Source organism: Oryctolagus cuniculus, chromosome 18, assembly GCF_051225735.1.
Source record: "Oryctolagus cuniculus isolate XC-2025 breed Fujian yellow rabbit chromosome 18, ASM5122573v1, whole genome shotgun sequence".
Classification (NCBI taxonomy): domain Eukaryota; kingdom Metazoa; phylum Chordata; class Mammalia; order Lagomorpha; family Leporidae; genus Oryctolagus; species Oryctolagus cuniculus.
The window spans coordinates 16,742,869-16,768,326 of NC_142884.1; the positions used below are offsets into that span (position 1 = coordinate 16,742,869).

A 25,458-nucleotide genomic window follows, 5' to 3' on the forward strand; every position below is an offset into this window, starting at 1 on the left:
AGCAGGTGGCGCTGTCCCCGTGTCAAATGAAGGGAAGGAGGCTCGGGACCCAGGCAGTTCTCTCCACTGCTCCTCCTCCTGCCGAACGGGGCTTGGACGCTGCTCTCCTCGCCTATCCCTAGGTCTTTCCTCCGTGGGGAAGCTGAGGCTTGGGTAAGAACTGACCCACTTACAAACAAGGCCAGGCTCAGGCATCCGGCGCTGGGCGGGCATCCCATACGGGCGCCGGTTCGAGTCCCGGCTGCTCCACTTCCAACCCAGCTCCCTGCTATGGCCTGGGAAAGCAGCAGAAGATGGCCCAAGTCCTTGGGCCCCTGCACCCACGTGGGAGACCCAGGAGGCTCCTGGCTCCTGATCAGCTCAGTTCCAGCCGTTGTGGCCATTTGGGGAGTGAACCAGTGGATGGAAGATCTCTGTTATCTACCCCTCAAATAAATAAATTAAATTTTAAAAAAGACCAGGCTCAGCACTTTTGACCAAACAGCTTTTTATTGAAAGATCGTAACTCAAAAGCAAGCCGGGGGCTGGGGTACAAGAAAGTGGGGCCCCTCCTCCGGACTCTACTCTGATTCCTAGGAGCATGGGGGGGAGGTGACCCAGAGAGGACACCAAGGCAGTCCAGGCCGGCCAGCCCGGCCACTCTGCCTGCGCCTCGGCCCCAGGCACGCCTCAGGCCTCCAGCAGCTTCCCCAGGAAGCGGAGGTTGAGGATCTTGAGCTGCTCGTCCAGGTCCATGCGGACGATGCCGTCCTCACCGTCAATGCTCAGCAGCACTCCCGTGGCTTCCCGGTCCTCTCCCAGGATCACCTTCACCTGCGGGAGGCAGTCAGAGTCAGGGCCCCGCGTCCTCCACCCCCACCCTCGGCCCCCGCCCCTCGGCCCCCGGCCTCACCTTGTTGTTCTTGGTGGGGGTGATGGGCTCCAGGTGCTCGCTGGAGATGCTGACCACCTTCTCACTGTCCTTCAGGTACACGGAGCACATGCCTCCCTGCAGGGGCACAGCCTGCTCAGCTGCCCTGTCCAGCACAGGACTGAGCCCGCATTCAGGCTCACTCGCAACACGCAAGTCACTTTCCCAAGATGACTCGGCGGCAGCAAAGGCCAGGCTGGGCCAGCTTCCGGGGCCTGGGTCTATGCAGCAGTAGGGGGTGCCCGGATCAGCGGGGAAGCACCAGATGCAGCCGTTTCAGGCCAGAAGGGGGCAGCTTCTCGGACACGTGCCCCACGGCCCCAGCTCTGGCCGGCTTCTTCCCCCACGTGCTCCTTTTCCTAGGCCCTGGTTTCAGGGGCAGCCCCACAGTCCCCAGTCCTTAACCTGACCTCTGGACATCATGTGGTCACTTCCCTGACAACCCTGAGCTTTGAGGTCTGTCCACTCAGCCTCCTGGGGGTCTCTTCCACCTGTCTCCCTCCTCTTCATGGCTCTCCTGGGAACAGCGGAGCCTCCTGGACTCCCAGCCCCTGATTCCACCATGCCCACCCAGTACACTCCTGATAGAGCAACACATAAAGGACTCCAGACCACAGATCTCATCCCATCTCCCTACTTAGTCTTCCATGGCTCCCCAGGGTCCTCTGCACAGTCCAAGATCCTCGAGCCAGAGGTGGCTCAACCACTTCTCAGCCTCATCACTCACCCTCCTGTTGACCGATATGGTCCAGCTATAATATACACACTTCACCCCAACACGTGGAGGCCTGGCCTCGGCTCCCGGCCCTCACACACACAACTCCCACTATGTGGCGCACCACGAGCCCCTCCCTGGCCATTCTGCTTGCCTTACTCCTGTTCACTCTCCAGGTCCTGCCTCAGAGGCCATCTTCTCCAGGAAACCTTCCCTGGGCTGCCTACCCCAGTTCTGCCCACTCTGGGCCGTCTTCCCCAGGGGACAGCGAGGGCTGTTGGGGAGGCCTACAGCTACTATGGTCTCTGGTACTGGTTTAATTAATACTGACTAGAGGCCAACAAGGTGTTGGTCCTCACCTAGGCAGGAAGTGGGGTGCCTGAGGAGTAAGACACGGGCTCTCTAACCCAAGAACCACAGCAGAGAAGGCGGTGCATCTTAAGCAGCAGGTGCACAACATAAAGAATTACACAGGCGCCTGCAGGGAAGTGAAAGGCAGACAGAGTAGAGTTTCTGTGCAAAGGCCCTGAGACTGGCGGGAACTCTGAGCTGGTGGGAGAGGCCCCTGAGCACAAGCCTGACACTTGGTACATTTTACTGGACTGATTTCTCAAAGGACCCTCAAAACAAGCCACACTGTGAGCCACGCTTTGTTCTAGGCTATGGGGCTTCAGCCGTGAGCACAACAGGCAGAAATCCACACGTTGAGTGCCAGCGTCCGACTCCCAACTCAAGCTCCTGACTCCAGCTTCCTGCCAGTGGGCATCCCAGGACACAGGAGTGATGGCCAAGTCCTGGCCACCCATATGGGAGACCTGGATTGAGTTCCCAGCTCCTGGCTCCAACCCCACAGTGAGTGCATATGGGGAATAAACTAGTGTATAGGAGTTCTCTCTCTCTCAAATCAATTTTAAAAAAAGCACCACAGACTTCAGGGGAAGATCAGCAAGGGGAGGAGCTCCCGCCTGCCCACCGCCCTGGGCCCCACGTACCGTGACGCTGCGGATGACACCTGTCTGCCCCACCACCTGTGTGTCCAGGTAGGTGTCGCGGACTTTCACCTGGATGTCAGTCGTTACCCAGTCACTGGAATTCTGCTCAATGCCTGAGCCTGGTGTGTGGGGGTTGTAGCCACCAGGGGAGGGGGCTCCAGGTGTCATTGGACTGTAACCAACAGGGCTTGGGCTGGGACTAGCCTGCAGCAGAAAGGGAGACGGTGTCATGGCAACAGTCATCTGGCTTGGCCATCCTCATAGGCCCAAGCCCACCTGGGCCCACCACCCTCAAGGGCATGCCGAGGCCCCACTACCTGATAGGCCATGGGTGAGGGAGTCGGGTGGTAGCTGGCTGGAGAATGGGTGTTCTGGTAGCCAGCTGGACTTGGCGCCACCTGGTGGTAGCTCTGGGGGCTGGGACTGGGCTGGTAGGAGCCTTGTGGGGAGGGGGCAGCATAGGGGGAGAACTGGTCTGTGTTGTACCTACAGAGACAAGGGAGCATTTGTTGAAGCAGGGAGGGCAAAGGAGGTGATGGCAGTGGGGAGCGATCTGGGCTAGGAGCACGCCTAGGTGGACTCACATGGCCGGGGTCCCTGGTGTCTGTGGGTTGTACTGCGGGTTGACCTGCGGTGATGAGGGGTCTGGGTAGCCAGGTGTTTGGGGATTGGGAGTTCCCCCGTAGGCCTGAGGGGATGGGGTGGGCTCATCGTCGAAGGCGTATTCATATTCTTCCTCAGCCCTGTTGGACCAGACGTGTTGAGAACGATGTGACAGATGCATGTGGAACAGCAAAGCGCACCGGGCCCCAGACGGACTCCTCGCAGGAGCCCCATCCAGAGGTGTCCCAGCCACAGCCGCGACTGCTGCAGGGGAGAGAGCTGCACGCCCGAGGTCACGCCCAGCACTAACCCAGCCTGGAGCAGCCTGTTTTGCCCAACTCCAGCCATGCCTGCTCTTCCACATGGACCAGCCTGGGCTTGGGAGCAGAGAATTCCCCCAACAATACTCCAGCACACACCCCCAGTGTCTGGAACCCTAGGGCTCACCGTGATGGCGTGTTGGGGTTATTGGGGTCCCAGGCCCCACTCTGGGCAGGAGTGCGGCTGCCATCATGCAGGGGTGTCTGTGAGCCATAATGTGGGGTACGGCTGCCTGGAATTGGGGAGACAACGGCCATCAGTTCCGCCCGGCCTCCAGTTCTCCCAGCCACCCCTCCCCCATCCCCTGGGAGGGCTCACCATCCTGCAGCGGCGTCTGAGAGCCGTACATGGGTGTGCGGGAGCCAGAGCCATACATAGGCGTCTGGGAGCCGTACATGGGTGTCCGCCCATAGGTTGAGGTCATGCCACCAGGGCGCTGTGAGCCACTGTGAACAAAGAACAAGGGGGTGAGGAGGACCCTCTCAATGCCCACCACACCACCAGGGCCCTCCCTCAGCTGGGCCCATACACTGTGGTAAGCCGCTGACGGTCCACAGAGATGGTCTGGCAGGTGGAATGCAGCTCCACGCGGGCCGTGGATTCTGTGGCATCCTTCACCACGCCGATGTAGCCTGGTGGGAGGTGGGGGGTCAGGCCAGGTGGGGCGCTCGTGCACAGCGCCCTCCCCGGGCCTCCACACGGTCTCACAGGTCACCTTTGTAGGGCCCCTGGGAGATGCGCACAGTCTGGCCGATGAGCTCATTGTCTCTCCTGCCCCGGCCTCTGCTCATGCCGCCACCTGGGCTACCAAAGTCACCACGCTGACCTGCGGAGGGAGGAGAACATCACCAGTCCCCCAGGGCCGTACCCCCTTCACGTGCTGGGCCCACAGCCAGGGCACCCGCAAACCCTCTTCCCCTGCTTGTCTCCCCCCTAGTTGGGTTGGGAGCCTCCTCTGCCCCAACCCCTGGGCCTTCCCATCACAGCCCTGACCACTCTGCTGTCACTGTGGGGTTGGGCTCGTCTTCCCCCGAGCTCTGAGCCCTACAGGCAGGGCCTGGCCCAGAGCAGGTGCTCAGGGAGAATGGGCTCTCCTCCAGCCCCTCCCCACCACCCGACACATCCCTGGCTTCTGACCCCTCTCACCTCCAGCGCTGGGATGCATGGGGCTGCTGATCCGGGGGCTCATAGGGGCAAAGCCACCCACGGTGAAGTTGGTCATATCTCGGGGCTAGGGGAGGGGCAAGGAGTGAACCTGACAGGCAGGGGATGGGGGTGGCAGGGCCTGGGCAACAGGCCGCAGCCCCTACACCGCATCGACCGCCTCCATGTGGAGACAGTCCCTGCGTCACCTGCCCAGCAGCCATCCCTCCCTCCTTCAGGGGAACGGCTGGCCCGCTGCCACCCTGGGCCTGTCAATCAACAGCCCCCGGCCTCCCAGGCCAAGGAGCAGGACTGAAACGTGACAAGTCAGGAATTAAGTCCCTAGCGACACAAAAGCCGCAAGCCGTGAACGTTCATCATCCCATCTGCGGGCCCCCGGAGTCCACCTTCTGGGCCCAGCTACTGAGACCCCAGGCCTGACTTCCCTGCCGACGCCCGGTCTGTACACTTTTCTGCAAGTCCCATCCAGGACCTCGGCACGTGCTGTTCCCCAAGCTGTCCACTGCCCTCCACACCTTCCTTCAGTCTCTGCGCAAAGGCCGCACCTGCGGGGAGGCCTTCCTTCCCCTCCTCTCGGAGCAGCCCCTCCTTTCTCCATCTCTCCCCGTCTGAAATCCCCTCGCGGCCTTGCCAGCACCCCACAGGACACGTACGCTCTCCTTCTGCTCGGCTCCAGGAAGGCCAGGTTGGGTCTTGCTCTATCTCATGTCTGGCACCCAACAGGGGTTCAAAAAATAAAACTGAACGACGGAGTGAGCGGGGGAGCCGCTCAGAATCCCACACTCGCCAAGGACCTGCCACTGCCACCTGCTCTCTCCTAATCCCCCACAATCCAATCTCCTCCCACCTAGAGCCAGAGGAGGCTGGAGAGCTGAGCCAGGCCGCCACAGACGGGGTCACCACACCAGCCTCACCTTCGAGCCCCCGGCCAGCACCAGGTGCCGGGTCTTGCAGACAAACATGCCTCCATTCTCCACCAACTTCTTGCAATGCAGGAAGGCGAAGATGTGGAAGATATAGCGAATCTCGCCCTCGCGGCCCTAGGAGGCAGAAGGGTCACTCTCCTGCCTGCCCCGCCTTGCCCCCGACTTCCCAGTGGGCTCAAGGGCAGGGTCTGCACTCACTGAGTGGGGGCCATCGATGACCTTGACGATGTCTTTCACGTGGATGTTGTTCTGCTCTGAGTCCAGGGACTCAGCAAAGCGGTTGTCCTTCTTCCGGGTCACAGCTTGATGCCTGACGGTCACCACCTTCCCGTACATGTTCAGCACCTACGGAGGGACATGGAGGGTGGCAGGGAGCGAGGGAGAGATGGGACACGCAGGGAGTACACAACCTCAGACCTTCTCATGGAATGAACACAGATGCTGCTATTATCCCCATCGTCCAAGAGTGAAACTGAGGCAAAGAAATACCTGCCACCTGCTCACTGTCACAAAGCCACAAGTGACAGGGCCAGGCCTGCAACTCAGAGGGCGCTGGGTTCGTAGCCACTGTGCTCGGCCACCACCCGCCCCTACCCCCAGGACAAGGGGCTCAAGGGAAAGGAAGCTCCCACCGCAGAGCACTGGGCACACACCTGGAAGGTCTCCCGCTCCAGCCGCACGATGACGCCCACAGTCTGGGGGTCCAGCTGCACCATCTCACCCCATTCGTGCTGGCCCCCAACATCCACACCTGACGCAGTCTCTGAGCAGAGCTGCAGATCCCGGGGCAGCACCTTCAGCTGTGGGGGAGAGGGTGAAGGTGTGAGCAGGGTCTGGTTTTCTGGTCTACCCGGGTCTCCTCTAGGCACGTGCCCCAACCAGGCCTCCCGTGCACCCACCTCGTGCATGGTGAGGTCGGAAAAGAGGATGACGAAGTTCTCTTCCACCCGCACAATGAGGCCTGTGTCGCCCTCAAAGCGGCCAGCGATCACCTTCACGTGGTCCCCCATCTTGAAGTATTTCCGGAGTTCCTGGGCCGGGAACTCCAGCATGTCCTGGGGAAATGGGTGCAGGGACACTCAGGTAGGGGGCGGCACCACACCCACCCACCCCCCCCATCCTCAGAAGCCACTCATTTACTCGGGAGACCGGCTCAAACCTGCTCCCTGAGGCCACCTGGAGAGCTCTCAGACCAACACAGAGGCCCCCACACACACCTTTACCCACAAAGAAAGACGAGACACACGATGTGTCCCCCAGAGACGGCTGACCCTCAAACACATGACACACCAGACAGCCCACCCAACAACCGACACAACCCACATCACCCCAACACGTACATACCCGCTCAGAGCAATCTGATTTGTCACATACTCAACCTGATACATTCCCAGATACCCTACTTTTTATACTTCTTTTTAAAAAGATTGACTTTAAAATAATGTTTATTTCTTTTTGTTCACAGAGCAACAGAGAGAGAACTTCTACCCACTGGCTCACTCCCTAATGCCCCAACAGTTGGGGCTGGGCCAGACTAAAGCCAAGAGCCCAGGAACTCCGTCTAGGTCTCCCATGTGGGTGGCAGGGGCCAAGCATTTGAGCCATCAAATGCTGCCTCCCAGGTGCATCAGCAGGAAGCGGGATCAGAAGCAGACGAGCTACTCTGATACACAATGTGGCCATCCCAAGTGGCGGCTTAACCAGCTGAGCCATTAACACCTGCTGACCCACCCCTTAAACCACACATCCTCCTTCAAATGGCCACATGCAGGCAGGACACACACAGTCCTTCCCTTGCGCCCCAGGAGAGAAACACAGCACACACACCCCATGTACACAGCCAGGCCTCCACATACAAACAGTCCAGCAGTTCCCCGGAGACCAGAAGCCACAGGCCAGGACCACAGAAACTAACCATTATTTCATCCCAATCACAAAAGCAGGTCTGCACTGACCCCACCCAAGTGCACATGTTACGACCTCACCAAACACTTGAAGGCACTGGAAAGTGCTAGAAAGGTCTGGATGTGCCCTACAACACTGACAGACGTCCCTGCCCGGGACTCCAGTCCCTGCCTCTCGGCTGAGCGAGCAGAGGGACCCGGGACCCACCTTGAGGTCCTCGTGCTTGGGCATGATGGTGACCTTGTTGCCGTCCACGCTGAGGATCTTGCCCTGCAGGTTGATGAGCTCCCCCTCACACACCTCCACGTTGTCCCCAGGCTGTAAGTTGTGCTCTCGCTCCTTCCCTGCGGGGGCAGCCAGAAGGCTGAGGTGGGGGCTGCCCCCGCCGGGCCGTCCACTCCCTCTGGGCCTGAGCCACGGACGGGGACCAGATACCTGTGCTCTCAGTCACCACCTCCAGGTCGATGCCCTCCGGCTGGTCCTCAAACTTCTCCAGCTCAGAGAGTGTGGGCTTCACACCCTCTGTGATCTGAGCGCCCAGGGGCAAGCAAGGGCGTGGGGAGGAAGGGACCGAGGTCAGTGCCAGCACCCAGCTGCCGGGCATCACCCCTGGATCACTCCTGACCCAAGCAACATCAAGCACAGACCTGGACAGCACACTGCCCGGGACATGGTCTGCAAGAGGAGCGCGAGCTGGACCTTCCCGGCCCCCCCCCTGCCCTGAGCGCTGCCCCTCCTGGAGCCCTCACCACAGCGGACATGGCAAAGCTCTTGAACAGGAAGCCCTTCCGGCTGTAGCGGTTCCCCTCGAAGATGAGGAAGTCACCATCGGAGGCAACGTCGCCCCCAAGGGACCTGGAATTTTGTGGGAATGAGAAGATTAGACAGGGAGAGGGGTCAGAGTCAGGGAGAGAACCTTGCTGTACCTTGGTCCCCTCAGAAGACAAAGGGGGAAGGGGACCCCAGGAGCCCCATGCACCCCATCCCTGCACACTCCCTCAGCAGAGACTTCCCACAAACCCTAGGCCCAGCTCCAGAGGGGTACACAGCTCCACCCCCACACTCCACTGTGCCCTTCTGTGTTGTCTATGTTTTATGTATTTATTTTCGTTTACTTGAAAGGCAGAGTGACAGAACGAGAAAGAGGTATCTTTCATCCACTGGTTCACTCCCCAAATGCCTGCAAAACAGAGCTAGGCCAGGTCAAAGCCAGGAGCCTGGAAGTCCCTCTGTGTCTCTCACGTGGGAGGCAGGGACCCAAGCACTAAAGCCACCACCTGCTGCCTCCCAGGGTGCACAGAGCAGGAAGCTGGATGAAGAGCAGGGACTTCAGCTTAAGGGTGCTGGCATGGGACGCAGGCATCCCGAGCATCGCCGTCACTGCTGAGCCACATGCCCGCCCTCCGTGCCCTGCTTCCTCTCACACCACAGCACTTATTGCCGCGTGACGAACCACTGTCTACTCAGTCTCTGATGAGCATGCCGGCTCCAGGAGGGTAAGGCTGTGACAGGAGAGATCTATTCCACCAAGAACAGTGCACCCAACAGGTGCTCAGTAAGCACCAGTGAACAGCGGAGGGGCATCAGACCATGACAGTTAATAAGCACGTTCATGACCCCAGTGACTCCACCCCAAACCCTGTGACCCACTTCTCACTTCCTGGAGAGGAGCAGGCACATGGCCAAGGTCGCCAACCAGTGAGCCTGAGGACTGAGAGCCCATTGCAGGTCTGTCGCTGCCCTGGTCCGTCTGTGCCCCGATATGTCTGTGCCCCTGGTCCATCTATGCCCCTGGTCTGTGCCCCTGGTCCATCTATGCCCTGGGCCCTCCTGGCAGGTGCAGAGCACTTGACAGTGCCTGTTCCCTGCTGTGAGTGGGGGATCCCGTGATCCCATGGAAGGTACAGTCACCTTCCCACAGTGGCAGTCTGGGTGAAGAGCATATGGGGGCCCTGCCAGTCAGGCTCCTGGGGGCGAGGAGGGCCACTATGGCTTGCAGGTCCCCACCCAGGAAGGGCGGGACAGCCAAGAGGAGACTGATGGTGTGGAGATCCAGCACCAGTATACTGCAGGGTGTGGGTGCGTTCCACAGCTAGCCTTTGTCAAGTCAAAAGGGAGACGAGGGGTAGCCGTGGCTCACTTGGTTAATCATCCACCTGCAGTGCCGGCATCCCGTATGGGTGCCGGCTCTAGTCCCGGCTGCTCCTCTTCCAGTCCAGCTCTCTGCTGTGGCCCGGGAAGGCAGTGGAGGATGGCCCAAATGCTTGGGCCCCTGTACCCGCATGGGAGACCAGGAGGAAGCACCTGGCTCCTGGCTTTGGATCGGTGCAGCGCCGGCCACGGTGGCCATTTGGGGAGTGAACCAATGGAAGGAAGACCTTTCTCTCTGTCTCTCTCTTACTGTCTATAACTCTACCTGTCAAATAAATTTAAAAAAAAAAGGGGGGGGGGGCCTGTCCGGCTGACACAGGCACAGCTGCTTCCAGACAGGGCCAGAGGGAGTGGGTCCTGGTACCCCGTCACTTCTCCTCCTCTCTGGCCCTGCTGCCAAGAGCCCACAGCTGGCTGTGCATGCTGAAATCCTGCTCTGCTCCAACTTCCACCCAGCCAGGGAGTGTGAGCAAGAATAAGCCCGAGGCTAAGGGGCGTGAGGGGACCTGGGGGAGAGACCACCGAGCCAGAGAGCCAAGTCCCATTTCACACTGGAGCCCACGGACCATCCTGCCTACAAGCGCCAAGTGCTGCCCTGGCACACACACCCAGGGCTCCAAGGAGGCAAGGGCGTCACTGTCCACCCTGACGACAGAGGAGACCGAGGCACAGCAATGCAGAGCTGGCCACGCATCCACCGAACCTGCAGCGGCCCCCCACCCTCGGCGACACAGGCCCTGCGACCCCAGCCCAGAGCCCCAAGGACTCGCACCTGATCTTCTCTGCATCAAACAGCCTCTGCGGAGGCCGTTTGAACTTCTTCCTTTTGGCAAACCAGTCTTTCTGTGGAGGAAAAGGGGCACGGCCTTGAGAGGTGAGGAGGGCGGCCCCAGTGGCGGTCACCAGGACCCACCCCCAGGCGGCGCAGCACCAGTACCAAGCTCATGCGGGCCTTGATGCGGTCGTAGTCGATGCGGGGGATCATCTTCAGGGAGATGGTGTTTTGGCTGGGCTCCACGTAATCCACCTGCAGAGGACAGAGCACACTCAGCAGGAGCCCGACCCTCGGCCCAGGGAGGGCAAGAAGATGCCGACGGAGAGGGACAAGGCATGATGGGAGGAAATCGTCCCTCTCCAGCCCGTCTCCCTCCAGCTCTGAACTCAGTGCACACCGCCTGCGTGACGTCTCGTGTGGACGTCTGAAAGGTGCCTCAGGCCCAGGACCAGCACAGCTGCTGCCTCCCCGGTCACCTCCCACTCCATCCTCTGCTCAGACACGCAGCCCCGAGTCACTCTTGACTTTCTCCGACACCCGTACCCAATCTGCCGTCAAACCCCTCAGCTCCGTATCAACTCGTCCCAGCTCCTCCCCGCTCCTCCACCAGCAGGACGTGGTGCCACCCGGCCAAGGTGGCAGCCATCTCTCTGGTCTCCCTCCTCCTGCCCATGGCCCCCTCCAGTCTACTCCAGGGTTTCCAAGCCTCAGCACTGTTGACCTCTTGGGCCAGGTCGTTCTTTGTCCTGTGCACTGTGGGAGGTTACAGACACTGCCAGATCACCCCTTGCCCCGTATGGAACAGAGGTGCGGTCTCCACACAGCCGCTAGAGTGATCCCATGAAAATGACGTCACTGGTTTCACTTTCCAGTGCTACCCCAGTCGAAGCAGAGCCGCCACGGCTGCACGGCCTGGATGTTCCCGCCCTCCCTCACCCTCAGTCAAGGAGGGCCCCGTCTCACGTGCTGCGCCCTCCCCACGAACTCCCCTCACTCAGCGCAGCAGGCTGCCTTCCATCTCCTGTGTGCTCCCCACTAAACCCAGGCTCTGCTTCACCTAATCCAAGTGGGGTTTGCTCTGCCCGGGGGAGGGAAGAGGATAGGACAAAAGGAAAGGCGGGGCCGGCAGGACGGGGGAGGGGCCCGCGCCCGCACCTGAGCGATGTCATCCTTGTAGATGCCCCGCTTGAGGCGGACCCAGGACTTGGGCTTCAGGTTGGCCACCTCCTTCACCACTTTGAGCACGTCCGTCATCTCCTTGATGGGCACCATCTGCTGGTTCCAGTAGCCCAGCCGCAGGTTGCCCACCCCCTCGATGGCCTGCTTCACGTGGGTCTGCTTGTAGGCCTCCACGTAGATGTAGCCCTTCACGTGCTCTGGAGCCACCACCGACTTAATCTGCAGGGGCTGCAGGGGCCGGCGGGGAAGAAGCAGAGACACAGCTGCTGACGACACTAGTGCCTGCCACGCGGCACCCCTTCCAGGGCGCACGCGGGGCCCACCGTGACACAAACACAAGGACATTCACCGCAGGTCAATTCAGTAGCAAATAAACAGGATGGGGAATTTGTAATATGGCCCAAAAGAAGTACTAGTTAAATTATGACTGAACCAACCATGAAATACAAGACAGCAGTAAAAAAAAAGACCAAGGAGATGACCCTGCATGTGTTAACAGAGGGAGACATCCGACATACACTGCATGTAGAAAACAGACAACTAGACAGGGCCAGCGCTGTGGTGTTGTGGACAAAGCACTGTCTGCAGTCCTGGCATCCCAGATGGGTGCCGGTTCAAGTACTGGCTGTTACATTTCCAATCCAGCTCCCTGCACCCGCATGGGGGACCCAGAAGAAGCTCCAGGCTCCTGGCTTCAGATTGGCCCAGCTCTAGCTGTTGCAGCCATTTGAGGGAGTGAACCAGTGGATGGAAGACTTCTCTCTTTCTCTGCTTCTCTGTAACTCCTTCAGATAAATAAATAATTCTTTAAAAAAAAAAAAAAGGCAACTAGAACCAAAGGGAGCTGGAGTGATTCTATCAGGCAGACAACATACTTGTAAGACAAACGTTGGTGTGAGAGGCAAAGGACAAGCCATGAAGAAGGTAAACCCTGGGGCCTGCACTGCAGCTGGTGGGTTAAGCCGCCTGCGATGCTGGCATCCCATATGGGTCTGGGTTTGAGCCCCGGCTGTTACACTTCCAATCGAGCTCCCTGCTAATGGCCTGGGAAAAGCAGCAGAAGATGGCCCAAGTGTTTGGGGCCCCTGCCACCCATGTGGGATACCAGAATGAAGCTCCTGGCTCCAGCTTGGCCATTGTGGCCATCTGGGGAGTGAACTCGCAGATGGAGAATCTCTTTGTCTCTCCCTCTCTCTCTCTGTAACTCTTTAAAATAAATAAATAAGTCTTAAAAAGAATAAATTTTATGTGAATTATTTCTTAATTTTATTTTTTTAAAGATTTATTTTATTTATTTGAAAGAGTTACAGAGAGGTAGAGACAGAGAGAGAGAGAGGTCTTCCATCTGCTGGTTCACTCCCCAAAGGGCCACAACGTCAGGAGCCGGGAACTTCTACCATGTTTCCCACATGGGTGCAGGGGCCCAAGCACTTGGGCCATCTTCTACTGCTTTCCCACGCCATAGCAGAGAGCTGAATTGAAGAGCTGGATTGCCGGCGCTTCAGGCCAGGACTTTAACCCACTGTGCCACAGTGCCAGCCCCTATTTCTTAATTTTTAAAAAAGCAATTAGGTTTTCAGCATTGATTGTGATGATGAAAAATGGAAATGCCCAACAGAGGTGATTTAAAGCAATCACAACCATGATCTAGCCAATTAATTACCCTAGCCTTGGGGCCAGCACTGTGGCGTAGTGGGTAAAACTGCCACCTACAGTGCTGGCATCCCATATGGGAACTGGTTCGAGTCCCGGCTGCTCCACTTCTGATCCAGCCCCTGCTATGGCCTGGGAAAGCAGTAAAAGATGGCTCAGAAGCTTGGACCCCTGTTCCCATGTGTGGGAGACCCGAAAGAAGCTCCTGGCTCCTGGCTTCGGACTGGTGCAGCTCCAGCCACTGCGCCCATTTGGGGAGTGAACCAGCTGATGGAAGACCTCTCTCTCTCTCTCTCTGCCTCTCTCTCTGCCTCTGCCAATCTGTAACTCTGCCTTTCAAATAAATAAATAAATCCTTAAAAAAATAAAGGGCTGGGGAGAGGGAGGCAGAAAGGAGGACTTTATCTGTCAACACCCATGGAAGATGCTCCAGAAAGATCCAGGAACCAGCAGTTGTTACTTGTGGAAAACCAGGCTCTCCCAGGCATGGAGACCTGGGCTTCGACAATACACAAGTACACAGACCACCACACCGATCACTAACAACAAAAGCAATCATCAACGCTGAACTCAAATGGGAGCCTAGAGTTTCCCCCAGGACACACACAGGTGTGTGGACACGGCTGAAATCCTGCAGCGGGCCACCTGTCCCCCACCCCCCGCCCGCTCGCGGAACTGGCTTCACGAACTCTGAAGACACCCTTCATCAGGTTTGCCCTGGTTCCAAAACCTCCAATCATACCTTTGACAACAGCGAGTTTATTGAGGACAAGCTGCGGGACAAGATCTGGCTAAGCGCTGGACATGTTCAAGGCCATTTGGTCCTGAGCAGCTGAAGGGCAAGCAGCGCCCAAGACGGGACGCGGCCACACCAGGCCACACAGCCAGGAAGGGCAGGGGCAGGACTCTAACTCGGCAGTCTAACCAGAGATCAGGGCCTTTAAACAGCACTGCTGCCCGGCACACTGCAGCGTTACCTCACACCGTGTGTGCTGTGGTGTGCCCTGAAGACGGAGCAGGGACCAGCTGTGGCACGTCACCACGCACCCTAATATCTCCCGGTGCAGGCGCCAGCACTGAAGCGGGCCTGAGCATCGTGAGACGGCTATGGGAGAGAGAGGAGGAACGCTCCCTGCCACGCTCAGCCACACGGCCCACACTACAACTTCTTCCTCGGCTGTCAGAGGTGCCACTGCCGACAGTGCTGGGGAACAGGCAGAACTTGCTCCCCCACAGGAAGCCAGCAGAGGGCTGCTGGGGCCGAGAGACCCTGCTGGGAACGCAGGCGACGACCACACCTCCAGCAGGGCACACGCAAGCCCTGCAGCCTGGGAGCGGGCTCGTTCCAGCCGGGGCAGCTCATTCAGCAGGCAACTCGGCTCAGCCCAGGGGAAGCCCTGGAAGCCTGTCATTTTCTTCCCCCTGGGTTCCGCCCTGTCTACCACCCCTAAGCTGCCTGCGTCTGACTTACCGTGTCCGTGAACTGGTAGGCAATGAACTTGCGCATCAAGGAAATGGCTGTGGCCCGTTCCTCCCCAATCTGGAAGAGAAGCACATCTGAGAGGGCTGACGAGCTGGCCGGCAGGACGCAGGAGAGGGGCAGAGACAGCAGGCCAGAAGATGAAGCAGGGTGAGATGCAGAGACAGAGTAAGGGGCAGACAGCAAGAAGCGCAGGGTGGGCGGCAGTGGGGGCAGCGCACACTGTGAGCCAAGGAGCCCCAGGACAGACGTGGACAGTCCTCCCCATTCTCCCGGCCCCCGGGAGCCCCAGGTCAGAGCACACACCTTGCATTTGACAGTCCACAGATTGGGATCCCTGGGCACAGAGAAGAAGCAGCCCTTTAGTGAACAAGCTCCCCACCGAGAAACACCTGAATCCCCACGCCCACCTTCCTCTCTCCACACCCAGGGCCCCTGGCTCTCCTCTCCCCCACTCTCCCAGCCATAAGCAGGAAAGAAAGAGCCCACCTGCCCCCCAAACCTGTGTCTGTGTAACTCTGCCTTGACTCACTTCAGGGGGACCCCGTGGGTACCACCACCCCACAGAAGGTCCCCACCTCAGCCCCGCCCCAACCGCCTTACTTGACGCCCGGGAGCAGCTGCTGCTGAGTGATGTCATCCGAGAGCTCGTCAGATCCTCCGTAGACTCTGGGGAATGGGTGTGGAGCTGTCAGACCCTGCCCCTTCCCACTCAGGGACCACCTGTCCCCTGCCCCTGCCGGCCAGGTCCTTACGTCTCTCCTACAGACGACTTGGCATACTTCTTCATGTAATACTCGCCCAGCTCTTCCTCTCGCTGGTCCCTAGCACACAACAGGGAAAGCACGCATGAGTGGAAGGGTGAGGGATGGGCTGACCTGCCTCCGAATCGCCCCCTGGAAGCCATTCCTGCCCATCTCCCCCTTCCCTCTCACCTCCAGAGGTTCTGCAGGCGGCGGGCCCCAGAACGGTCTTCATCCAGGACAACGTTATCAATATTGGAGGCTGAAAAAAAGACGGGCAGAAGGGGTGAAGTAAGGGCGGGTGGGGAGCAGAAGCCTAGAGAAAGTGGGCGGGGCTGAGGAACCAGAGTCAGGAAGACCCCCAACCCCCACCCCACACGCTACCCTACTGGGCACCTGCTTCTCATCAGTGAGATGTGGGGGCTGGTGGGGCCCAGCAGCTCCCCACTGTCTCAGCAGGCCTGAACTCCATCCCGCCCCCATAAGCACCGGGTTGCACACACATTCTCCCAGGCCAGCAACTGCTGGAGACCTGGCCCAGAACTCCCTGGCTCTGGACCCTGCATGAGTCAGAGCCCCCAGGCCCAGACAAGTTGGGGATGAGGGCGGGGTGCAGGAAGGAGGAAATGTCAGGATATGGGAGGAGGGTCGGGGAGTCACCCTTTGCAAATTCTTACCTTCAATCTCTTCTACTTGGAGGAAGAGGAGGAAGAGGTGGTGGTGGTGGTGGTGGTAGTGGTGGTGGTGGTGGTGGGCGAGGGCAGACAAAGTATGAGCCAAATTATAGCAGCAAAATCAACCAATGTGTTGGGGGGAGGGAAAGGGGGAACACAGAAGGTTGAAAATCAAAAGTAAAGGCCAGACACCAGGTGGTTGGGGAGAAGCCGAAATGTATGAGGCGCACAGAACGGAAACTCACAGGGAAGGGGGCGCTGGCCCAGCAAGTGGGGGGTATCTTGGGACAGAACCCACCCACCCTCCAATCTAGCAGAGGGATTCACTGGGGCCCTAGGGTCCCAGAGTCCTCTGCAAGCAACTGCCACACCCTGAAGCCCCCGCCCCCCACTCATGGGCCTAAAGCAAAAGGGGAGGGAGCTGGTCTCTCTGGCCAGGACAGAAAGAAGCAGGTGAGGAGGGTGGGGCTGGGGTGGGCTCGGGCTCAGAAGACCCTGTCGGCCACGCCCTCCCCCGTGGTCTTGCAGTGGCAGGGCCCACACCTTTCTCGAGGATGTCCTCTGCTCCATCCTCCCACTGGTCCTCGTCTTCATATTCATCGTCCACATCTGAAACAGAAAGGCCAAGTGTTCAGCGAGGCCGTCAGGGCCGAGCACTGTGACCACAGTTCCCAAGCACGGCCTCGGGGTTCTTCCACAGCAGCACAGGCCAACACGACACCCTCCCCCCACCCCTACAGCACACTTAACCAGGTCCTTGTCATCAAGGGACACTGCAGTCAAACCTTCACAACCGCAACAGGCTGCATCGCGTACCCCTACGCTCACGCCTCTGTGCACCTGTACCGTTTAGGTGTGAGCCAAGACCCTGTTCTCACGTCTCTGTGCACCTGTACGGTTTAACTGTGGGCTGAGGGAGTCGCTGTTCTCACGTCTATGCATCTGTACATTTTAACTGTGAGGTGAGTTCCCAAAAAGGAGTCGGGCTGGAAGGGTCCCTGTGTGTTAAATGCTAATGGACACTGTCATGTAGTTACCCACATGGGCAGTACACGCCAACCCCCCCCCCCATCAGCACAGGGATGGCCCTCATGGCCCACACCTGCGTCACCCGCTTGACCTGGGCACGTTTGCTAAGACCGTGCCTCTAAGCACAACACCCTGGCCCTCAGCCTTTGAGAAAAGGGCTAAAGCTTTCTGAGACCCAACGACTCCCAGTGTCTCCTATCCCTGTGCTCCTCAGGAGAAAAAAATCCATTCTCTTTCAGGTAAAAAGGTCCCAAGAAAAGGGACAATGGTGTTCTGTCACCTCCCTTTCCTCGGACGTGGGAAAATAAGCACTCTCGTGTGTCATTAGCAGGAGCAGAGGCTAATGCAGCCTTCTCAGGGGCCAGTACGAGGCCATGGATATCAAAAATATTTTTAAAAACACGTTTAATGGGGCCGGTGCTGTAGCTACAGCACCTTTCTTCTGCCAAGGGCTACCTGGATATTTATGACATTGTTTACAGGCCATACAAAATTATCAACTTAGAAATTAGCCTGCTAGAAATTTATTGTGGTTGCCTTGGCAGAACCAGACCAAATGATCTCACAGATCTCATGTGGCTGCACATTTCCCCCTCCTCACTATGTGGTCCCCCAAGTCTTCAAAATGCCCATGGTAAAGTAGGGAGAACTGTTTGTTCCTCTTGAACAGAGGCGGAAAGAGGCTCAGAGAGACCTCCAGCAACTTGCCCAGGGCCGTGCGAAGAACACAGCAAGAGCCAGGCCAGCAGGCACCCAGACGGGGTGGCCTCCACTGTCCTGCTGCCGACCCCAAGGACAAGAACAAGTTATGGTCAGTTCTTCTAAGGGATCATAAGGGTACTGTGAGTGTGTGCTTAAAAAAATTTTTTTTCACTTATTTGAGAGATAGAGATAGACACAGAGAACTCCCATCCCTATTTATCCCCCCAAATGCCTGTGATGGCAGGGGCTGGGCCAGGCGGTGCCAGGAGCTGGGGATGCGCAGTGGGAACTCAATTACTGAGCCATTACGACTGCCTTACAGGGTCTGCGCAGTTGGGAAACTGGAATCAGGAGCTGGAGCCAAGGACCAAACCTAGGCACCCACTGCACAACACGGGTGTTTTAAGTGTATACCTTTCAGGAATACATACAAAAATATTTTGAGGAAAATTATGTATTCGGGATTTGCTTCAACATGAGCCAGTGGCGGGCAGGAGTGAGGAGAACAGGCGTGGTTCTCACTAAGCAGTGAGGCTACACTGCACCGCACGGGGGCGGACACGTTAGCCTGCTACCGAAAGGAAACGTTCTTCAAAATAGCACACTCAAGACACAGAACTGAAAGCGGAAGGCGGCCTGTGCTCGGCACCTGCCCGGCCCCATGCTACGCACCAGCCTCATCCAGGATGAAGCCTCCGTGGCGAGGTTTCTTGGGGGGCCGGTCATCGTCTTCCTCCTCCTCCTCCTCATCGTACTCCTCCTCCTCCTCCTCCTCTTCTTCCTCAGGCTCCTCTTCCTTCTCACTGCCTGCTGCGCTCCGCCGCTCTTCCTCTACCTGTAGGGGTCAGGCGAGGATGGGGCACCTCGGTTCTACTGCTTCACAGTCCATACACCAGGCTCCTAAATCTGACCTCCAGCCTGCCTGGCCAACCATACCCCTTGGCTCAGTGGCAGCATGGCTGTCCCCCACCCGACGCACAGCCAGTACCCGGGAGCTGCCCCGGACGCTCCTCCACTTCACCTCCTTCCTCGTCCTCCACTGGCCTTCAGGTCCTGCAGCTCCGTCAGCTACGCCCGTGGCCTACCTGTCCGCTCTGCACCTGCCCTGGGCCATCTCACCACCCCCTCGCCTGAAGGGGCAGACACTGCCATGCAATGACTCCTGCAGCTCTGTGTCCACCCCACACTGCTCACCGAGGTCACTGGCCACCCAGGGCTAATTCCACGGCCGTCCGGAGTCCCTACCCACAGGAGGCCGGCTCCGGCCCTGCTGACAGCACGCTCCCTGTGGACAGGCCCCTCCTGGCTCCTGCTGCGCCGCGAGCACTCCCCTGGCTTTCCCCGTCTCTCTCCCTCTGCCCACCCCTCACAGGCTGACTTGAGTCCCCACGGCTCTGTCCAGGGCCCACTCTGCCAGGGCCATCTGCCTTCTGTGACCTCAGTTCCTGTCTCTGCAGACATCCCTGTCTGCCTCTAGTCCTCCACTTTTCTCCAGCAGCTGAGACCCCCGTGTACCAACAGCCTCCTCTCTGGCTCCCCAGATGTGCCCAGAGCCCTTCACACCCGCTGTGTCCCACACTGGCCTCCCACACACCCACGCTTGGCCTCTGCTAGCTCCTGTCAGGCGCCAAACCCTTGTCCTTTGTGTCGTGAGCATCACCTCTCCAGCCGTCCCTACTCCTCCACCCCCACACCCCAGGCCTCGGCCAGGACGCTGCCCTGACAGCCGGACCCCTGCCCCAGTCTCTTCCCTGGACCTCTGGCCTCTGCTCTGTGTGTCCACACCAAACAGCGTTTCCTGCACTTTGATCTTTAACTCACCAACCTCACCAATCCTTCCATGATCACTTCGACAGCACCAGCCATCTACCTCGTCATAGGCAGACAGTAACCACAATGACAGACACAAAACAATGTTATTAAGTCCCAGCAAGACACTGCTGCCTGCTGCAGGCCCCAAGCCTAAGGCCCGCTCTCCCAGATAAACACCAAGTAGCAACTTTCAGACATTTTCAGACAGGGGTTCAAGACACAACAGCACCACAAGGAAATGTTCCCCTACATCCAAACAACAGACCGGACACACGACTGCAAATGAAATGACCTTTCTCACTAAATAATTCGGTGTTGCTAATGTCTTCTCCTTATTTTGCCTAAAGGCACCTCTCGTCACCCCTGACCTGGAGGCATCCTACACGCTTGGCAAACTCTGACCACTTGGTCCTCGTCACTGCTTCTCAGCCAGCCTGGGTGGGCATCCCACTCCACCCACTGCCTCCCCGCCTCTCCCACCCCTCAGTTTCCCAAGCATGAGGTCTCAGCTACATTGAACTACTTGTCTGTGCTCGCTCAGCCTGGCCATCAACCATGCTGGTCCTCTGTTTAAAAGGCCATTGCAGGGGCCAGCGCTGTGTTGTGGGGAGTAAAGCTGCTGCCTGCAACACCTGTATCCTACACGGGCACCAGTTCGGGTCCCGGCTGCTCCACTTCCAACCCAGCTCCCTGCTATAGCCTGGGAAAGCAGTAGAAGATGGCCCAAGTCCTTGGGCCCCTGCACCTGCGTGGGATACAGAAGATCCAGGCTCCTGGCTTCTGATGAGCCTAGTTCTGGCCATTGCGGCCATTTGGGGGAGTGAACCAGCGGATGAAAGATTTCTCTCTCTCTGCGTCTCTACTAAATAAATTAAAAAAAAAAAAAACTCTCCTCCAGGCAGTCCTCCCTACCACCCTACCCCGTCAGGTAAATCGTCTGAGCTTGCAACCCTCTGGACTCCCCACAGCACAGCACTGACCACCGTGGGTTCCTGGACAGCAAAGCCTAAGGTATCTCAGGCACCCACTGGGTCTCTCAGCATCAGCCAGCCTGGGGCTGGACACCAAAGATTTCAGAAATGTCTAACACATGACGGCAACTAGCCCACTGTGTCCCACATGTTCATAACCCAGACCCCAGCAAGACCATAGCCTAACGGAAGAAATCTGTCCCATCCCCGCTGCAGCTCCCAGAAGAGGCTGCTTCCCGACCCTGGCACATCCGTGAGCAGAGCGCTCCCACCCCTGCCCTGGCGTCACCTCAAGATCCCTCACAGCAGCCGACTTCCACCAAAGCCATCTCTGCCCTGGCACCGAGAAACCTGTGGGCGAGGCCGTGATCCCCACACGACACCAACCCCAACAGCTCATCGCCACTCCCACCCTCCCGGGCCGTGCCAACATGTGGTCATCTGAGAAGCCCCTTTGCCCCATCTGGCAGTAGGGTGCACTGCTCGCCTGCCTCCCCGGGTGACAGCGGATGAGACAGAAGGTGACTCAAGAGCCTGCTGTGGTACTGGGGAAGCGAGACTCGGCACGGTGCAAACCAGAACATCCCAGCTGGAAAGAGAACCTGGGGTCATTACTGCCAGGCTTTACCCACCCCGCAAAGTGTTCTGAAGCCATGAGTCAGAGCCCAAGAAGCCAGTGCTACAGCTTGGAGCTAAGCCTTCCTGTCATCCTCCCGTTGCCCCACTCCCTCCCATCGTGGCAGCCTGATTCCTCCAACGCTCCCCCTGGAAGCCAAGGACCAAGGGGCACAAACCCTGATGATCAAAGGCCCACAGAGGGCGAGAAGGCAACACGGGCCGCCACTGCGGTACAGGGCGTAAAGCTGCATCTGCAGTGCCAGCATCCCACGTGGGCACTGGTTCAGGTCCCAGCTGCTCCACTTCCAATCCTGCTCTCTGCTAATGGCTTGGAAAAAGCAGCGGAAGATGGCCCAAGTGCTTGGGGCCCTGCACCTACATGGCACATCTGGAAGAAGCTCCTGGCTCCTGGCTTCAGCCTAGCCCAACCCTGGCTGTTGCAGCCATCTGGGGCGTGAACCAGCAGACTGAAGATCTGCCCCTCTCTCCTTCCCTCCCTATAACTCTGACTTAAAAAAAAAAAAAAAAAAAGGCACACAAATATGTAGGCCACTCAAATGGAAACCACAGCTTTCTTGTCAACCTGGTGCTGGCCAAGACATAGGCACGCGACATCATCCCCTTTCTTAACTGACTCCACCCAGGTCTCACACGGGTGCCAGGGGCCCAAGCGGTTGAGCAATCGTGTTGTGCCTCCCAGAACGCGTGAGCAGGAGCTGGAGCGGAAGCAGAGCAGCTGGTGAACTGGCACTCTGATACGGGATGCGGGTGCCCCATGAGGTGGCTTACCCTGCTGCCTCACAATCTTAATTTTTATGTGAAATCCCCCAGCTGAGTCCCAGCAACTAACTTAGAAAATAAATGTTTTACGTTTCTGTGCATCGAACAAGACATCTACACATGACAGCAACTAGCCCACTGTGTCCCACATGTTCATAACCCAGACCACAGCAAGACCACAGCCTAACGGAAGAAATCTGTCCCATCCCCACTCTTGAATGGTTCATAACCCTTGCCTACTGAGCATGACCTCCACAAAAGCAAGGATTTGCCCCTCTTCACTCTGTCCTTGACACCTGGGAACTGGAACTTGGTAACAGATGCTCAAACAGTTATGTATCAACAAATGAATCAGACAGAAACCAAACGGAGAATAAAATACTTCAAAATAGAAATGCCTTAAGGGGGCAGCATTGTGGTTCGGCAGGTGAACCTGCGACCCAGGCAACCCATACGGGCGCCAGTCCTGGCTGCTCCACTTCCATCCTGCTATGTGCCTGAGAAAGCGGCGAAGATGGCCCAAGTGCTTGGGGCCCTGCCCCCACGTGGGCGACCAGCATGGTGCTGCAGGATCACGGTTTCAGCCGGGCCGAGATCCGGCCACTGCAGCCATCTGGGGAGTGAACCAGTGGGTGGAAGACGTCCTTCTCTCCTACTCTCTCTATAACTCTGCCTTTCAAATAAATAAAATAAACCTTAAAAAAAATGTCCCAGGAAATGTCTGTTTTTGGTTCCAGAACAGAGGCCTTCAAAAGACCCAAAGCCAGAGTGAGCCTTTCAGAACTCAAGCTCACATCTCTGCTTTGCCCAGGCTTCGGTCACTCAGCTACGGACCCCTCGTCAGCACGGCCATCAGAAGCTGTGCGATCTGGCTCCTGTTCTCTGCGGCTCCCACCCTGTCCCGCCACGCTGGGCTCCTGGCTCCTTACCGCTCCCAACTTTGCCCTTTCTGGTCTCCCCGAGTGGAACACTCCTCTTCCAAGTACCCACATGACTCACTGCCTCACCTCCAGCCAATCTCTGCTGGAACGCCACCCCGTCGGACTTGCCCTGATCATCCCATTCCAAATCCACCCAGGACACCCCACTCTCCTTCTCTGGGGACCCTCTAGCTCACTCAGGTTGAGTGTCCCCTGTCCAAAATGCTTGGGAACAGAGGTGTTTTGGTTTGGGAAACATTTGCACATGCATGAGATGTCATGGGGATAGGACCCAAGTCTGTACATGAAGCTCACTTGGGTTTAGACACCTATACACTGAGTCTGAAGGTAATTTTCTACGGTATTCTCAGCCCACTTACATTTTGACTGCGACCCATTACATGAGGTCAAGTATGGAACTTTCCACTCAAAAAGTCGTGGCTTTGGGGGCCTTTTCGAGTTTTCGATTTTCAGACGAGGGATGCTCTATCCCTTACTTCTTGTTTAGTGTTCACGTTTATTTACATTCGCAGGGGCAAGAGATCGGTAAAGTGTTTCGGTTACTGGTGTAGCCCAAGGGCAAAGAGGTACGCCTGGCACACAGTGGGCACCACGATTCCTGTGATAGCAGCTTTCTGTAAACTAGAGCGAGTGCTAACTACACACATTCCCCGGGGCCTGTACACACGTCCGCCTTATCTCCCAGTACCTGCCGCAGCCCAGGCCCCCCGGGCGGCCCCCAGAGCCTGTCTGCCTGACTCCGACTTGCTGGCTTCTCTCTCTCTCTCTCCCCAAAGGCTGGCGGTTCCCGGGGGCCTCCACAGGGGCCCTCCTGCGGGGCCGGTCCCGGTCCCCAGGCGCACAGACCTCGGCCTCCTCGCCGTCACTGCTGCGCTCGCTGTCTTCCTCCTCGGAGAAGTTGCTGTCCTCGCTGTCCGACATCTTCTGCTACTGCAGGGAAGAGACGGCGGCCTCAGCGCAAGCCACAATCCAGGGCGCCACCCTAAGCCTCAGTTTCCCCGCCGGCTCCCTGGGAGAGTCTCCCTGGGCGCACTTCCGGCAGCCTCCATCTGGCAATCGCGGACCCCAGTGGGCGAGCCTCCACCCCTACGCCGCCTGCTAACTCCGCCCCGAGTCGCAGAACCCGGTCTCCACACTTCCTGGCCCCAGCAGCCCCCGGGCCTGCCACCTCTGCACAGACCCTCACCGCTCCGGTTCCACCTCCGCCTTCGGTGCCAGCTGCTGTTCGCACGACGCCTGCTGGAGACTGACGAGCCCTCTCGCGAGAATCTACCCGTCGGCCTCGCCTAACGCGAGATTTCCGGCCCCGGGCGACGCACTTCCTGGTGGCCATCTTGAGAGTGGCAACGCCGGCGCTCGCAGAGCCGACATCTTGAGAAGGTCAAAGCGGAGCCAGGTTCTTTTCCCCGGGGGAACCGGGGCTCTTCCGTCGTGGAATTTGCGCCTGAATTTACTGAGCAGCTTTTCGTTAGTGCAGACACTTAGTGCCAAGCCAGGGGGAACCATGGAATTAGAAAATAATGAATTAGCGAAGAAATCTGTTTCATCTCCCAGACCTCCTTTAGGGGAGGGGCACACTCCGCTCAGAAAATTGAACTGAGCGAGAGGCGGCAGAGCCGAGACGGCTGCCCCGGGCCGAGTGACCCTAGAGCTCCCGTTTGCTTTGCAGCGCCCCCAGACTCATTGAAACCTGAGTTTATGTCAGCCGGCTGGCAAAGATGACAGGAAAAGGAAGAAACGTGAAACACCGGACGCGACTCAGACGCACGGCCGACATTGCTCACGCAGGCCGTGGCCTCTGTGTGGAGCGGCGCGATGTCCACCCCGGAGCCGCCGCGGGGCGTGGGGTGATGGGGTCGAATGAGGAGCAGTGTCTCTCCGTGATGTCCACCCCGGAGCCGCCGCGGGGCGTGGGGTGCCGGGGCCCGAGTGCGGAGGGAGCTGTCTCTCCCTGATGTCCACCCCGGGAGCCGGCGTGGGGTGCCGGGCCCTAATGCAAAGGGAGCTGTCTCTCCGCGATGTCCACCCCGGAAGCCGGCGTGGGGCGTGGGGTGCCGGGGCCTGAGTGTGGAGGGAGCTGTCTCTCCATGAAGCTCACTCTCCCTGACCAGAGCTAAAGACAGCCGGGGAGGGCCGGGCACGTTGTGGAAAGACGCTGCCCTTCCGTAAACTTGGCTCCTTTAAATAGCAGCTTTTAAAAATAGGGCTCCACATGTGAAAAGACTCTTGACTTACTCTGGGCACAAGAAAGAGGCACACACACACCCCCACTCGCTGCCCCCGGTGGAATGTTCCTAAGGACAGGCGGTCATTCTTGTCTCGCTCCGCTGGACGTCAGAATTCTTGAGAGGAGAGGGGGAGAAGCTGACAGCCCTCCACTGGAAACCTCAAATGTCTGTCTGTCGCCAACAAGA

General features: G+C 58.3%; 1 protein-coding gene across 4 annotated transcripts; it reads right to left on the reverse strand.

The window, feature by feature from the left end:
- Positions 1-470: 470 nt before the first annotated feature.
- SUPT5H (SPT5 homolog, DSIF elongation factor subunit) lies at positions 471-24,352 on the reverse strand. 4 transcript variants are annotated; one of them, XM_002711449.6, is made up of 30 exons: positions 24,225-24,352; positions 23,891-23,974; positions 18,595-18,757; positions 16,735-16,800; positions 16,195-16,206; positions 15,710-15,779; positions 15,530-15,598; positions 15,378-15,443; positions 15,081-15,111; positions 14,766-14,834; positions 11,618-11,869; positions 10,625-10,714; positions 10,460-10,530; positions 8,286-8,391; positions 7,972-8,065; positions 7,744-7,880; positions 6,531-6,686; positions 6,285-6,431; positions 5,830-5,976; positions 5,620-5,745; positions 4,688-4,772; positions 4,257-4,367; positions 4,071-4,173; positions 3,860-3,987; positions 3,668-3,773; positions 3,202-3,360; positions 2,935-3,103; positions 2,618-2,821; positions 893-988; positions 471-813 (listed from the first exon to the last, which is right to left on the reverse strand). In XM_002711449.6, exons 2-30 carry the CDS (start codon positions 23,963-23,965, stop codon positions 670-672), a joined length of 3,252 nt encoding a protein of 1,083 aa, XP_002711495.1. In that variant the 5' UTR covers positions 23,966-23,974; positions 24,225-24,352; the 3' UTR covers positions 471-669. The 4 variants fall into 4 exon arrangements, with proteins under 4 accessions (XP_002711495.1, XP_008255362.1, XP_002711496.1 ...); XM_008257140.5 differs by having other exon boundaries at positions 24,231-24,348; XM_002711450.6 differs by lacking the exon at positions 16,195-16,206.
- Positions 24,353-25,458: the final 1,106 nt, after the last annotated feature.